General features: G+C 41.4%; 6 protein-coding genes across 6 annotated transcripts; 4 read left to right on the top strand and 2 right to left on the bottom strand.

Moving 5' to 3' along the window:
* Positions 1-1,843: 1,843 nt before the first annotated feature.
* Positions 1,844-3,052, bottom strand: EAF02_003861 (uncharacterized protein; the record flags this gene model as incomplete). Its single annotated transcript, XM_038899909.1, has 1 exon — positions 1,844-3,052. One exon carries the CDS (start codon positions 3,050-3,052, stop codon positions 1,967-1,969), a length of 1,086 nt encoding a protein of 361 aa, XP_038760836.1. The 3' UTR covers positions 1,844-1,966.
* A 2,174-nt stretch (positions 3,053-5,226) lies between these two features.
* EAF02_003860 (uncharacterized protein) lies at positions 5,227-6,573 on the top strand (the record flags this gene model as incomplete). The annotated part of the gene is made up of 4 exons (XM_038899908.1): positions 5,227-5,427; positions 5,593-5,834; positions 5,898-6,122; positions 6,170-6,573. Exons 2-4 carry the CDS (start codon positions 5,711-5,713, stop codon positions 6,571-6,573), a joined length of 753 nt encoding a protein of 250 aa, XP_038760835.1. The 5' UTR covers positions 5,227-5,427; positions 5,593-5,710.
* Positions 6,574-6,657: 84 nt separating this feature from the next.
* Positions 6,658-6,876, top strand: EAF02_003859 (uncharacterized protein; the record flags this gene model as incomplete). Its single annotated transcript, XM_038899907.1, has 1 exon — positions 6,658-6,876. One exon carries the CDS (start codon positions 6,658-6,660, stop codon positions 6,874-6,876), a length of 219 nt encoding a protein of 72 aa, XP_038760834.1.
* A 1,227-nt stretch (positions 6,877-8,103) lies between these two features.
* On the top strand, positions 8,104-9,981 carry EAF02_003858 (uncharacterized protein; the record flags this gene model as incomplete). Its single annotated transcript, XM_038899906.1, has 6 exons — positions 8,104-8,369; positions 8,411-8,610; positions 8,677-8,933; positions 8,984-9,247; positions 9,363-9,556; positions 9,768-9,981. The coding sequence occupies 6 exons, from the start codon at positions 8,104-8,106 to the stop codon at positions 9,979-9,981; spliced, it is 1,395 nt and encodes a 464-aa protein (XP_038760833.1).
* Positions 9,982-10,484: 503 nt separating this feature from the next.
* Positions 10,485-11,036, top strand: EAF02_003857 (uncharacterized protein; the record flags this gene model as incomplete). The annotated part of the gene is made up of 1 exon (XM_038899905.1): positions 10,485-11,036. The coding sequence occupies one exon, from the start codon at positions 10,485-10,487 to the stop codon at positions 11,034-11,036; it is 552 nt and encodes a 183-aa protein (XP_038760832.1).
* A 1,160-nt stretch (positions 11,037-12,196) lies between these two features.
* EAF02_003856 (uncharacterized protein) lies at positions 12,197-13,257 on the bottom strand (the record flags this gene model as incomplete). The annotated part of the gene is made up of 2 exons (XM_038899904.1): positions 12,197-12,665; positions 12,827-13,257. 2 exons carry the CDS (start codon positions 13,255-13,257, stop codon positions 12,197-12,199), a joined length of 900 nt encoding a protein of 299 aa, XP_038760831.1.
* Positions 13,258-14,779: the final 1,522 nt, after the last annotated feature.

Here is a 14,779-nt window from a genome sequence, read left to right as displayed (position 1 = left end):
ACCGCAAATACCACCACCACAGTACAACCAGATATGCAATTATATCGTCGCATAAGAAGCAACTTGATTATATGATCAATTTGACGGATATCGACATTAAGCTATCATTACTGCAATTAATTATATTCTTGCAAGATAATACACCTACACGATATAAGGAATTACGATGGAAGGAAGTTGATGGACTAATAGAAAATAGAGTTTTAAAATCATTTCAAAAACTAGTATAACCATTTGGAACACGATTATTTAAATTACGATTTATTAACGAAATAAAAGAAAAAGGTATTGATAAATATATGCGAAATCATGACTAGTGTTTAGGTATATCAAGATATAGGTAAAAACCATTGTTTTGATGTAATCACCAATTATTCAATATGTTAGCCAGTGTATTATACTTACACTTGCTGCTATTTGGTAAGTGTTAAACAAGTATATTCAGATTTATTTATGGGACATCACATAGGCATACATCTAATCATTATGATTTTGAATAGACCTATTTATATGGAAGCATTAGAAGAGGTTGGACTTGATTTTGGATATGTGTTATATGTTATAAAGCCCTTATATGATTGTACCAGAAGCAGAAATCACTAGTTTGGAACCTACCATAATCACTATAGGGATAGGCTAAATATGATATAATCTATATACGATCCCTGTTTACTTTACTTCAATGATGGTATTGGCATTGTAGAAACTATAAACTGATGATACTCTTATAATTGCAGACAAAAGATTTGCATAATTAGAATAAGAGCAGTTGAAGAAAGCCGGATTATAGCTAAAAACAGAGAGCAACTCACCAAAAATTATTCACTTAAGGTTAATAGTGGTTTAATTACTTTTAAGGATAATAGAATCTATTTGAATTAGGAGAAACAATGCGATAATCTCTGAATGGTTATGCTGGGGAGTGTTGATATACGGGGAATGAGGGGAAAGATTCGAAAGAATGTTACTTCGAAGAAACCAATATATCGCTCAACGCGCGAGAAGTGCGTATATCAAACAGTATATCAACCAAAGGCATCATACCATCTTTCAGTTACTGCCCAGATAATAGATCCGAAGGAAGAAGATGCTATTAAGTTTAATAAGGTTATTAAATGGCAGATAGATAATCCAAGAAGAGAATTAACCTTTATATCTCTCGATATAGATTCTATCGAATTAGTTGTCTTTAACCGATACATCCTTTGCTAACAATACTAATCTATTATCGCAAATCGGCTATATTATATGCCTCGTAGACAAGTATAGCAATACTAATATTATCCACTGGACATCAATCAAATACAAGAGAATCACTAGGAGCATACTAGCTTCTGAGCTATATGCACTAGTTCTAGGTTTTGATATCGGAGCTGCTATTAAGGGTACTATCAATACTATTCTCAAATCTAAAAAGCGAATACCACTCATGCTTTATACGGATTCTAAGTCACTATATAACCTATTAACTAAGCTCGATACAAGCACGGAAAAACGACTCCTGATCGACATTATGGCTCTACAACAATGCTACGAAATAGAAAGATCACAAAGATTAAATAAATTAACGGGAAATTGAATCCTGCGGACGCCATAACTAAAAACGGTGCATGTTAAGCTTTAAAAGACTTGATTGATACTAATAAAATAGTCATTAAAGTAATGCATTGGGTGGAAAGAGAATAGTAAAAGGGGAGCTAAGGGAGTAGGAGTAGAACACTATGCTTAAGATTGAATAATGAGCTTAGGCTTAAAGCACATGATCCATTCAACTTAAGAGTTGCCAGTATCGGGATATCGATCATGTGATCTAAGAGGGCACTGTATTGCACTAGCGTATGTACTAGCGTATGCACTAGCGCTAGCACTTCTACTATATCAAGTACTAGCTTCCCATAGTTAATAATGATCAAGACGAATAATACAATCAATCATATTGATAAGAATGAAGTACTTTACACTTTAATCAACACCAAATTGATACCAACACAATGATTAACCACCAGTTATCGTTAAACTCGAGAATAGGACCGACAGCTATCCAGACAATCGTTACGATCAAAGTGATCAATAGCCCAACGCCCGAGCCCATGACATCAGCAAAGATATCGATAGATCTATCAATCCGACTAATGGTTGGGGCAGGGATCTCAAATATTGGGTTACGTTGGTAATCGTTTGTAATTTCCCTCAATCGCCACTCAATCTCGGAATCGACTCTTAAAGCATACTCAAGACACTGCTCAAGATTATCCTCTTGCTGCTGCTGTATATTTTGCAAGAAGATGGAAGTAAATGTCAAGGCAACTGCAGTAGCTGTATTAACATATAATTGCCAAGTGTCGCTGAATTGAAATAGAGGACCAATGCCAACCCAAAAGAATATACCAATCCAGTAGAGGATATATGCCCAGATGGAACCAAGGCCTTTAGCAACGATTTTGCAAGTGCTGTTCCACATATAGCGTGCTTTTGATATATCTCCACCACCACTTGTGAGTAGGATATCATCGGCGTTGGATTCAACAGGTTTATCATCTTTGAGCAATTTCTGAGCAGGGTTCTTGTGGGTTTCCACCCACTGGCAGCTAGGTAATTGTCGGAGAAGGCGCTCAGAAGTTTGATTGCGGGACTGGAGTTCGGCGAGAGTGGTTAGAAGAGAGTTTGAGGCGTTGGAAGCTTGTCTGAGGAGCAGAATGTCTGTTAAGTAGAGTTGAATTGAAGAGGCATTTTGCATGACGATTTGCCAGGTATCAGTCGTGCCATTAATGAAACCAAATATGACCCAAACAAGCATGATAGCCATCATCGCAACAAATACCCAATTTGAACCAGCAGCTTTCGTGACAATGTCCAACATATTCCTTTTCGGCTTAGAAGTGACATCTTTAGTTGTGATTAAGATTGGCTCTCTCTTGCCATTCGATGAAGGTTGTCCAGGGGCCTTTTTTGGTGTAGGATGGGAAGTTTGAGAAATAGCTGCGGCTCGAATTGATTGCTTCGTGGGTGAAATGAAGTTCTTGAACTTATGCCAAGTTGACGGGAAAGTCATTTCCACTATAGTATATCTGCTAGAGCAACAACAAGTTTCATAAAATATACTATAATTAACAAGTAAGGTGACATAAAAAAAGAGGTCGAAGCCAGCTTGGAAAAGGACAAGAAATCATAATCGGCCAAGATTCACAAGACTTATATCAGATATTTTGCACCAGGATAGGGCATACTTGATGTATGGAGTCACTAAGCTCCATCTCATACTATCTGCGTCTCCTCCAGAAATCTGGGGATAGCGATGAAAATAGTCGGTGTACTGCCCAAATCCCTTGAAATACATGTCAGTTTTGCTCTGATATTCGACATTCAAAACACTAGTGTTGTGAGAATCATTTGCAGTATCAATTGCTAGTTGCATATGATGCGATGAGGGGGTCTGAATGGTGTCAAAAATTTGACAGCAAAAGGAACAGAAACGCCAGTATTTCGAATGCCCAGATTTGAAGCAGTTTATGAGTCGGGATGAGTGATGAAACAAAATGAAAAGATGGGCCCCACTTCAGAGAGGAAAAACATGTGGCCATGACTTGGGGGAAACAAGTAATGCGGCAACAAAACGCCAAGAATTAGCTTGGGTGATCCCGTCTCAGACCTAAAATCCAATCAACAGCCATGAATATTACACAGGGCTGAAGTTGTATGAACTACATTGTAAGCGTCACTGCTGCGGGTGGCTTGGCGTTCCCGCCCTTTCAACATCTGCGCATCGACTGCCGCAGAAATGTTGTATGGATAGATATATCCGGGGTACTGCGCTGCTGAAAATGATCCACAATAGTTTTATATTGCATTACTAGAACCAGCGAGGCTAAGGAAACTGAATGCATAATCAATAACTGACTTCGAAGGAAGATCTATTTCGCAAGAATGAAGGATCGACACGCACTGGAAATGATCATCCAGAATCCATTAACCGCCTGTTCAGGGACATGGGCTTTTGAATGCTTGAACTATTCTGGGGATGTCAACAAAGTGCCATTGCAGTGATACGTTAACATGACAGCAGCAGCTTCAGTTGCTAAAAAGATCTGTCAATATAAAACAGTACTCAATGAGAACACTTGTTGCGACTCCAAATTTCTAAAATGTGGCCTTTTCGCAAAAGATGGGTACATCTGGTGTCAAGGTTAAGGGGCTAACTCAATTGCAATGCCACAACTTGCCGCACTTGCCGCACATATTGAACGTGCAGCCATGATTTTGTGCATCTCACAAGTTGTGTTAAAGTAGTTAATTGATTTTTGTGTGTTAATTCACGGATCGACATTGAAAGAAAAACATGCTCAATGCAAATGATGTGATAGCATGGCAAACGCCATCTTGGACCTTGAGTACCCAGCAATCTTCGTCACTAGCCCCGCGATAAAAACATTCAAAGAAATCGTTCGAATGCCGTGAAGTGGATCTATAGAAAACAAATGATTGCCGATACTGGTTGTATATATGCGATGCCAGTATGTTCCAAGAAGCAAAAACCACGGATCATGAGATGAGTCTGCCAATATATTGAGGGTGACAGTGCAAGCAGAATACGAATATTAGATGAGCAATTCAAGAATTCACTGAAATCTTAGAGATTCCATCATCTCTAGAGCAGAGCCTCGAGTCATATATCTAGCCAAGGACATTCTGGTTGTGCTTTGAACCTCACTCGAAACAAAGGCATGCTGTTGGATGCCGCGGGACCTGTTGCGGAGCGGCACTTGCTAAACTCAAACATCGGTAGAGACAGCATTGGATTTTGTCAAGTTTAGTCACGCTCCACCAAGATTTCTCCAGTGTCCTGCAGTCCTACCGGCATTTTTGTACGCTCAGACCTGGGCATCGCATCAGTTGGGTTTAGCATGACGATGGTGGTATTTCGAAACACGAACTAACAATGAATATAGAAGATCGGATGGAGACACAAAGTATCTAGCTATATGCCGCAAACATTTCCGGAACGAGAACAGTATTGGTGCAACTCTTGCCGAACGTATTTAGGAAGAAACCTTGTCTTGATGAGAAAGCACTTGAAGTCGGACTTGTACAGCCGTGCTTACATAAGCACAGTGCTAGCCTGATATGGTATGGTACGATGCGAGCGAATAATCCGCTCACAAGCAAAATCCAATGCCCAATAAAAACCTGGTAGCAGCATCGACATGCAGGATTTCCAAGTACTGGAGTCTTGCCGTTGTACAGCAATCATCTTCCTGATTCTCAACATCTTCAATCACGGTATCACAATGTTTTCGGATATTGAGATTCTTAGGGTTTTCAAGAGATTTCCTGATAGATATTCATCCTCCCGCCGATGTATCGGGGAAATGAGTCTCTTGGGCCATACAGCATTATAGACATTTCGATACATGAGGCTCCGAGATCAAGGTAGACAAACTTCAATACTTCACTCGATATCACGACTTTCGATTGGTGGTAAATTGATTTTACCCATTCCTGGCGAATTAGCATCTCTCGTGCGTTTTCTTCACTACAAACAAGTGTCTGTAGGTCGCACAAACTTTGATATTTGCTCACCTTACATGCATGCAGTCTTATGGCTTACAAGACCGCATCGCAATCTCAGCTTTTGATCTCTTTCCTGAATTGTCTCATACATTGAGCCAAAAGGTGATTAAAGAAGATTTTCTCATCTACAATATCCCGAACCATGAGGGAAGTTATTGTCCATCCCAGTCCTGAAATCTTGACTGAGATCACTGAAGTAGAAATTCCACAGCCTGGGCCCGACGATGTAGTGATCAAAGTTATCGTTGCGGGGAGTAATTTCAAAGGTAAGCACACTTTTTCAACGTGCGCTCGAAAAGTAGCAGCTCAGACAGATATCTACTTTTTAGATTGGCTCCATCTCAAGGCATTGGAGAAATCACTCAACAGTGGAGATGAAATCGCTGGCGTTGTTCATTCCATTGGTACGAATGTGCAAACAAAGAACGAATATTATCTCGGAGACCGTGTTGCTGCCTTTCATCCGATGATGGAACCACATGGAGCTTACGCCGAATATGCTGTTGCGTCGATTCATACTGTAATGAAACTTCCAGACGCAATAACCTTTGAAGGTCGGTACCGAATCGGCGACTGATGTCAGTTTCTGATTGTTTGTTAGAAGCTGCGACCATTCCGCTAGTTGCTACGACAGCGGCACTTTCTCTATTTCGCCGTCAGCATCTGCCGCCTCCATGGTCACCAAGGGCTGATAGTGTGCCTCTTCCGCTCATCATCTATGGTGCATCTTCTTCTCTTGGTACATTTGCAATCAAATTAGCTCGTGCCTCGAACATCCACCCAATTATTGCTATCGCAGGAAGCAGCTCTTGGCATTTGCATTCTCTTCTTGATCCATCTTCTGGTGACAAGCTAATCGATTATCGCTTGGGCACTGAACAAATTATCAAAGCCACTAAAGTGGCCTTAGGAAGTTTGGAGTGTCACCATGCTCTTGATGCCATCAGCTCAAATGGCACATGGATCCCGATCTCCCATATGTTAACTCCGTCATTTTCGTCGTAGTCGCCATCTTACTTATCAGTCGTCACAGGCTCTAATAAGTACGATGAAGAATCGATTCAGTCGGGAATTGAAGTAGTATACACCATGGTAGGCACAGCAGATGCGGGCGTCTATAAACCAGACGTGGTTAAACAACCATCTGATAAAGAATTTGTGAAGGGTGATCCAGAGTGGGTGGCTGTGTTCTTTAAATACATGACTCAGGTGTTGGCAGATGGTAGATTTACTGGAATCCCCTTTGATGTGATTGGTGGAGGTTTGACAGGAGCTGGAGAGGGCCTGAGACGTTTACAGAGAGGATAGGCTAAGGGAGTCAAATATGTCTACAAGATCGGAGAATTTGAGTGGGAACATTTTGGGGTACCATTCTGACTGGTCAGTGACCGATTGTGCTCACGATCCAGCAGAAACAATTTAGTTACTATCTTATCAGAACGCATACTTGGTTTTGAATTGGAAATCTGAAAGGCTTAAGTCTTGAGAAACAGGTATAAATTTCAGAGGATGCAAGGTATATTTTTCACTCTAACTATCAGTCTAGACCCATTACTTACCGAGTTTGCAGCTTTTAATTCGGCATTTAAAAGCTTGTGTCAATCTCTGATGCTGATCGATCAATTATCGCCATTTGAGAATCAACCACCAGTGGGTGCACGGACTCTCGGGACAGCGTGACAGGAAAGCACAGTTTCATACCAAAACGAGTGATTTTAATAATTCAATTAAAATTCAATATATTATTGAATTCTTTTAAAATTGATATATATAATTCTTCAAGCATTAAAGAATAATTTGTTTAAGAATGATCGAAATAAAACGCAATTTAAGCTCAAAATACAAATAGTACACTTTCCCACCAAAACTTTTGATAGGGAATTATATATTCTTTTATAAAAATATCAATGTTGATTTTTTCGATTCAATCTTAAATCAGTATAGAATCTTTATACTTTAAATCTATATATTTGATTTTCAAATAAATTCATCGAAATTTTGAATTTTAATTGAATTATTAAAATCGCTGTTTTTGGTATGAAATTGTGCTTTCCCTCTTGAGTGTCCCGTGAGTCCGTGCACCCACTGGTGAACCCACTTCATTATCGACAAATTCATCATTTTGCATTCTTCCATTCTTTACTCATTTAATTTGCTAGCCTATCAGCCAATTGTACTCAAACAAATTCCGATCAAACCCCATCGTTTTCGGACATACCGGTAGGTCTCGGCATTGTCTCCATTTAAATTTCTTTATTTGGCTCATTATCAAAGTCATGACGTCGCAAAAATTCCCACCCTATGGCTCCTTCAGTCCTATTTGTGATATAACCAAGTGACATTCATCCTAATATCTTGATTACAATGCATAGTTCGTGCATAATCTTCTGGTTGCACAATGGCCTGGGCGAAGAGGGGTAAATACTTTATTATCCGTACTTTCTTATCACCTCCCTTCCTAAATTCTCGTCCACGTTTTCAAAGTAAAATATTGAGTGCAAGATATTCAATTGATTTTGAGAACTTTTGAACGCAATGACAGAATCTCAATCGAACATCCATCATGCAAATAGCATGAATGGTCCAACCGGTAGAAGTGATGCTAGACATCCAAGTATACTGCATCCAGATCTCGAGATACGTTCCAGTGATGAATTGCCAGATCCAAGTGAATTGGAATTGGAGGAAGAGTTAGATGGTTGGCACGGATACATCGAATGGGAAAAATATCCTGAGCGAAAGCAGAAAGTAAAAGAATTCATGAAGAAATATAAGTTTCCCTCGGTATGGAACCAGTCCAAGTTTTAAACGAGACTCAAAGGCTGATCGATTTGTTGTTCAGGGCGCCCGAATTTCAATTAGTTTCCCTTACCAAAACCAATCCAGTACTAGAAGGTTTAAGATGGAAACAGTATCATTATGCATTGGGCAAAAAGACGAAAGATATGCCAGCAGAGAGTTGGCTGTTTGTTGAGAAGGAAAAGTCTCCAGACATGATTCAATGTCTTTTACAATTCCCATACAACGGAGAACCCCCTCGAGGTATGTCCATTCCACTTCTTTGAGTCTGGGATAGCAAGAATAACAAATTTGAACAGAGTCGACTAGTTGAATCGGCCATAACTTCTAATGAGGATCATTTTGTTCGAAATCATGGTGGAATTCCTGAGATCGACGAAGATTCTTACTTCTTCGATGTTGCTGGTTTGGTCAATAATCCGAAACGTATTACTTTAAAGGATTTAAAGGATGAAACCATCTTCCCGAGACAGAGTAACGTGGTCACGATTCAATGTTCAGGGACCAGGAGAATTGAGCAAATCAATGAGTATCCTGGCGACGGAGATGAACTTATCAATGCACCCGTACGTAACAACTCCTCTCTCTTGTATAACGGTATACTGACATAAGCAAGTGGGGAGAAGGAGCCATTGGAACCGCACGATGGACCGGTGTATCTCTCAAGAAAGTGATCAAATACTGCGGCGGTCTCAAAGACCCATCAGGAACTTATCATCTTGAATTTCTCGGCGCAGACACCTACTTCAAAAAGGGAGAAGTATACAACTACGCTGTATCCGTTCCCTGGCGCAAGGTGAAAATTAATGAGGTACTGCTGGCCTGGGAAATGAATGGGGAGCCACTCCCTAAGATCCATGGCTTTCCATTACGTGCTGTGGTATTTGGCTATATCGGCGCTCGCTCATGTAAATGGCTTACCAGGATTAACGTTCTACCCCATGAATCTCTTGGCCCGGTGCAGAAGAAAGAATACTTGTATTACAATTCTCAAGGTGGGAAAACATAATGCAGCTTATAGTTCTGGATTTAGTATTCAAGATATGCCAGTAAGTTCAGCGATCATGAGCCCAGTGGATATGGATCAGATAATACATGAGGGGACAATAAAAATGAGGGGATGGGCATACAGTGGGGGAGGACATTGGCCGGTGAGAGTCGAGGTTAGTGGGGATGGAGGGACTATTTGGTACGAGGTACCTTAGGAGAACTTGAGCGAAAAAGTATTACCATGCTTGGAGATTATGGGAGATTGATCTTCCAGGTCGATGCGGAAGGATGGTAGAGTTGGTGGGTCGGTTTTGGGCATAATTCAATGAATACACAACCTACATTTGTGAGATCTACTTGGTAAGTTTCCTCTCTTTCTCCCACTTTTCAAATTAGCTAATATCTGTCAGGAATTGGGATCTCCATGTCACTTCTTCCTGTCACCGAATCAAAGTCTTTAGTATCAACAAGACGAGACCAAAGACTGCAGCAAGACTGCAAATGTATGAGAAAATGGGAGTACCATTCCTGCCAATCACTCAGCCTGGACCTTTTGAATTGGAGGAAGATGACACGTATGATGCAGAGATGGAAGCTAGAGGTGGTCGGGATCCTTTAGAGTAACGGAGAATAAATCTCATGTGGAGTTCAGTTGGTCATTATTTTCAGTGGTGCTATGGAGTTGAGTTGAGCGTTGTCGTAAGCAATATGTGGTTACTTGATAGTTGTCTTTAATAGCTTAATCTGAAATTCTATTGATGTCTAGTATACCCCCAGGTACTTCTGGCCCATTCATTCCCGGTGAGTCGACGGTATAATTTCACATATTTTCATGAGCTTAGCTAAAGGCCTATCAGGTAGGCTCTAAAGCCTATTAATTGTAGGGCTACACTTCCAGCCCCACCACTGTCCATCAAACGACGTCATAGCACATACTGACTACCCCACACATTTATATCCTGCTTAAACTCAATCATCAAGTTGACTTTCGTCACTTATTTTACTTTCAAATAACACTAAAACAATACTATCTAAGGGCCGGTCCGCTTTTTAGAACTTACTATATAGTCCAACAAAACTAACGTACACTTGGAAAAAAAGATATGTTTCAAGCACTCAAATCCAGCATGACGGACAAAGTACAATCTCCTCCTAAAGATGCTGATGGGAATCCCAGCACTCAAGAAAAAGTCCTTTCCCAAATCAACGAAAAGATCAAGGCAGCTCAAAAAGCCACCGAAAAAGCATCTGCAAATCGCGAAGAAGCATCCTCGCTTCCTGATTCCGAAGATGCCCAAGAAGCAAAGGCAAAACTTCTAGAAGAAGCCCAGAAATTGGAGAAGAGAGCGAATTCGGAGTTGAAGATTGCTCAGAGGTTGCAGAGTGGAGTGTGGCAGGGAGGGGCTGGAGGTGCGGGGATAGGGGCGGGTGTGGGAATGGGGTTGGGGACGGTGGTGGGATCGGTGGTGGGAGGTGTGGTGAGTGTGCCGACTACGGGGTTGGGATTGTTGGCGGGTGTTGGGGCGGGGGCGGCTCATGGACCTTGGTTTAAGTTACCGAAGATTGGGGGAGAGGAAGGGGAAGCGGGGGAAGCAGATGAGAAAGCGGCGGAGGGAGATGTGAAGAAGGAAGAGGGAGAGATGAAGAAAGTGGAGGCGGAGATGGAAGAGGAGAAATAGTGGTCGTGAGATGTGGATGATTGCTTTCGATACGAATCTACGAATTTCACGGCCGATATGCGAATTTCGAATCCAGAAGCAATGTTTTATATTATACCAATTGTTTGAAGATGAGACGAGATTGAGTCTTTGTGGAAGAACGCTGGAGCAACACCATCAAACACGAAGGTGTTGATGTATGTATTTTATATGGGCACATTTGGAGTTGGAATCTTGAACACATTTTTTGTTATTTTGATCTTATATGATGGTTTGATACTTTTATCATGCTATTTTTGTACGTTCTTTGTTTGTATACTATCTCACCTTCATGGAACGAAAATCAGGACAATTTAAACATTGTGTTCTCGTGAAGACTAGACGACCACAAAAAATGCTTGAACCAAACGATTTGAACTGTAAATACTCTCATCGAGGCCATCTCAGACCACAGATTACAATATTCGTTTTTTTTTTCCATGAGTTTGGCTCATTGTCATCTCATTTCCAGATTAATGCAATTTATTCAATCCGCAAATCAAGATGCACGGTATATGAATTCATCCTTACCATGCCATTCTTCAATCTGCATAAGCTCATCATCTTATTTACTTCCTATACTACCCTTACAAAAACAAAACATTACCTCCAGCTCTACATACAAAGATCCAAATCCTCTCCACTCTCTTCTAAGCTTTACCTCACAACTCATCACACACCATCTCGTCCACGGCTTTCCTGTAAGACCGAGCGAGAATTTCAATCCCCCTATTTAGATTCAGTCATCGTAGATAATAATGATCATGATTCTCTCTCTTACTCACAGGAACGAACTCGTTCACTGAAGAAGTCAAACAGCGAGATATGGACCCTTTGCAGGTCAATTTTCATCTCTTCAATTTCTATCTAAATGCCCAAGCTAAGATCGAATACAAACTGACACTGTAAATTCCTCGTTTCACCACCATGATTTTTCCTAGACCCCAATTCCATATCCTCAAGCAGTGTGTGAAAATCTCGGAAGAACCTAACTACATTACCATCCCAGCATACAAAAAAAAAATCAACCCGAAAAAATCTCATCGCATCCCATCCCATCCTATGTTAACCAACCCCTTCCCAATTCCCTTGCTCTCTCCAAAAAGTCCCTTAACTCCTCCGAGAAGAAGCCCCCACCAACCCTACAAAACCAACAATCCCACCACCCCCAATCCCCCAATCAACCCACCAATCCCCACCTCCCTCGCGCTCCTCCCCGCCGCCCCCAAAAACTGCACCGGTCCACTCCCATCCCCCGTCTCATCCCCAATTTCACTCGGGGTCGCTCCAAACGCCGATTCCACTGCGTTATTCAAAGATGTCGATGATTCATCAATTGTAGCTGGATTAGTCGCGGCGGGAATAACAGAGGGGAGAACAGAAGCAGCGAGGATATCGGCAGTGCCGACTGGGGGGAGAGATTGAGGGGGAATGGATGCGGGGAGGGAAGAGAGGGGATAGAGGGGGAGAATACCTGCAGCGGGGGGAGGAGAGGGGGTTGTGAGAGCGGCGAGGGAGGCGGAAGTAGGGGAGATGGTTGCGAGGGGTGATTGGGGGAGAATGGCCGGTGTGAGGGCTATTCCGGGAAGAGCACGCGTTTGTGTGCAGGGACTGTGTGGGAGGGTAGAATCGTTAGTTTTGGTTTTGGTTGTGATTCGTGATTTGTGTTTTATGGGTCTGGCTCATTCGCTCGCTACGCGAAAAGGGGAGAGAAAGATGGAAAGGAAAGAAATGAAATAAAAGGAAAGAAGAGAAAGAAAAGATGAACAAACCAATCTGTAATAGTAAGTGTCGAGGCCTCAGTAATCGTATACATAATCCCATTCTGCTCAAACTTCGTCGCCTCAGGACAATAAGTCGTCAGCGCCGTGACAATTTCCGTCGTGTAAACTATCCCATCTTTTTTCTCATCATCGTCATCGTCATTCACATCAATATTGTAATTATCATTATCGTTATAGTTGATGTTGTAATTGTTGTTGATATTGGTGTTGGAATTGTAATTCTCGTTTTCGTTGGTGTTGTAATTCTGGTTTTGGTTTTGGTTGGCGTTGCCGTTGCCGTTGGGATTGAGATTTCCGTTGGACGTTCCACTGGAGGTTTCACTACCACTGCCGTTCTGAGAGTCGGTATCGAGACCAGTGATGAGTGTGGAAAAGGGGAGAAGAAGTACAACGAGCGTGACGAGGGTTGGTTGATGCATTTTGGTTTTGGTGTAAAGAGGTGTGTTAAAAAAATCAACTTTTTTGACTTGAAGTCTGGGAGTTTGATGACCAGAAGAGATCGAAGGACTGGAAGCTTAGAACAACCGGGTAGAATAGACTGCCTTAAATCAATATCGAAAGGAGAGCTGGTTGAACGAACAACAGGAAAATAGCTAAGGAAGTCTTGGGAAATCCTCTCTTCTTATGTGTTGACAGGTCAACTCACAGCTTCTCGGCTCTTCGCATGTAGTAAACCATAGAAGAATATCCCCGAGTATCCAATATCCTATCATGATTCTCTTCATTATACGCCTTGAAGCTTGTTTACAGATATTTATAGCCTTGGAATGTAAAAGCACAGTCTTAGATTCGTCTTGGATCGCGGCGTTTGAGGACAGGAATGTGTAGCATACGAGATACGCATTCCAGTCTACCTTGATCTCTTGGTATGTGGTTTCATGTTCGTCGATCTCGCGACGACAAGTATGTACGCCACTTTCTTAAAGTAATATTTTGCAGTTGGCTGGCTCGTTTCCTCGGGACCGAAGCAATGATCGTACGTAGCATATTGAAATGAGGTGACGAGTCATATGAAAGAGACGATATTGAGTTCACTTCTGATATTTTCAAAAATGTACATTAGACTCTTTTTGTATGAATATCTTTTTGCAGCTGAGCGCTTGAACGACCACTAAGTTGACTCCTTGACTTGTCATTTAGATACGCACAAGCTTACGAAGACACGGATAGATTGTGGTCAACATCAGCAAAAGATACATGCCGACGTCATCGTTATGAGTTTCCCAGAATAGACTTCTATGTGTTGTACATTCCCACACCACAATGATAGATTATTGTTCCCTCGTTACTTTGAATCTCAGGCCTAGATCTAAGAGATCTTACAACCTATGATGTACGCCCACATATTCGCGCTTCAGCTATCCCCGGATACTTGATATCGACAGCGGTAGATCAAGTAGGGTAACGAGACCAATTTCAACCCTCAACACTCAAGCTGTCAAGCTTTCAAACCCTCTTTGGTAACCGTCTGATAGAATATCAAATTTATTACACACCGCGTTCTATTTCAAATTCCAATAACAACTCAACTCCTTCCTTCATCCGGTCTAACTCCGTCTACTCACCATCATGAGACCCTTAAACAACAGCCCATGACTTTCTTCCATATATTATAATAGAGATGGATAGACAACCATCCATCATCACCCTACAGCATTAATTTGAATCTTGCTGCAAAAACAGAATCATGTGAAACTTGAGGTAAGTATCATCCAATCTATCTAAACCACATATCGACAGCAAACACTCGAGGAATCTATATTTAACAGTTCATCTCAATCCATATATATGAGACAGAAATCCACTATCAAACACCCTCCAAAAACCATCTCAACCCCTCATCAAGGAAGCTCCAACACCAAACTCAACTCAAATCCATCACACAAGCGCAAAAACCTCAAATTCAAATACACACACGTAAGAAAAACACTACATGTATGA

This window comes from Botrytis sinoallii (genome assembly GCF_014898435.1).
Source record: "Botrytis sinoallii strain Bc 23 chromosome Unknown BSIN_005, whole genome shotgun sequence".
NCBI lineage: Eukaryota > Fungi > Ascomycota > Leotiomycetes > Helotiales > Sclerotiniaceae > Botrytis > Botrytis sinoallii.
This window is presented reverse-complemented; position numbering and strand designations above follow the sequence as displayed.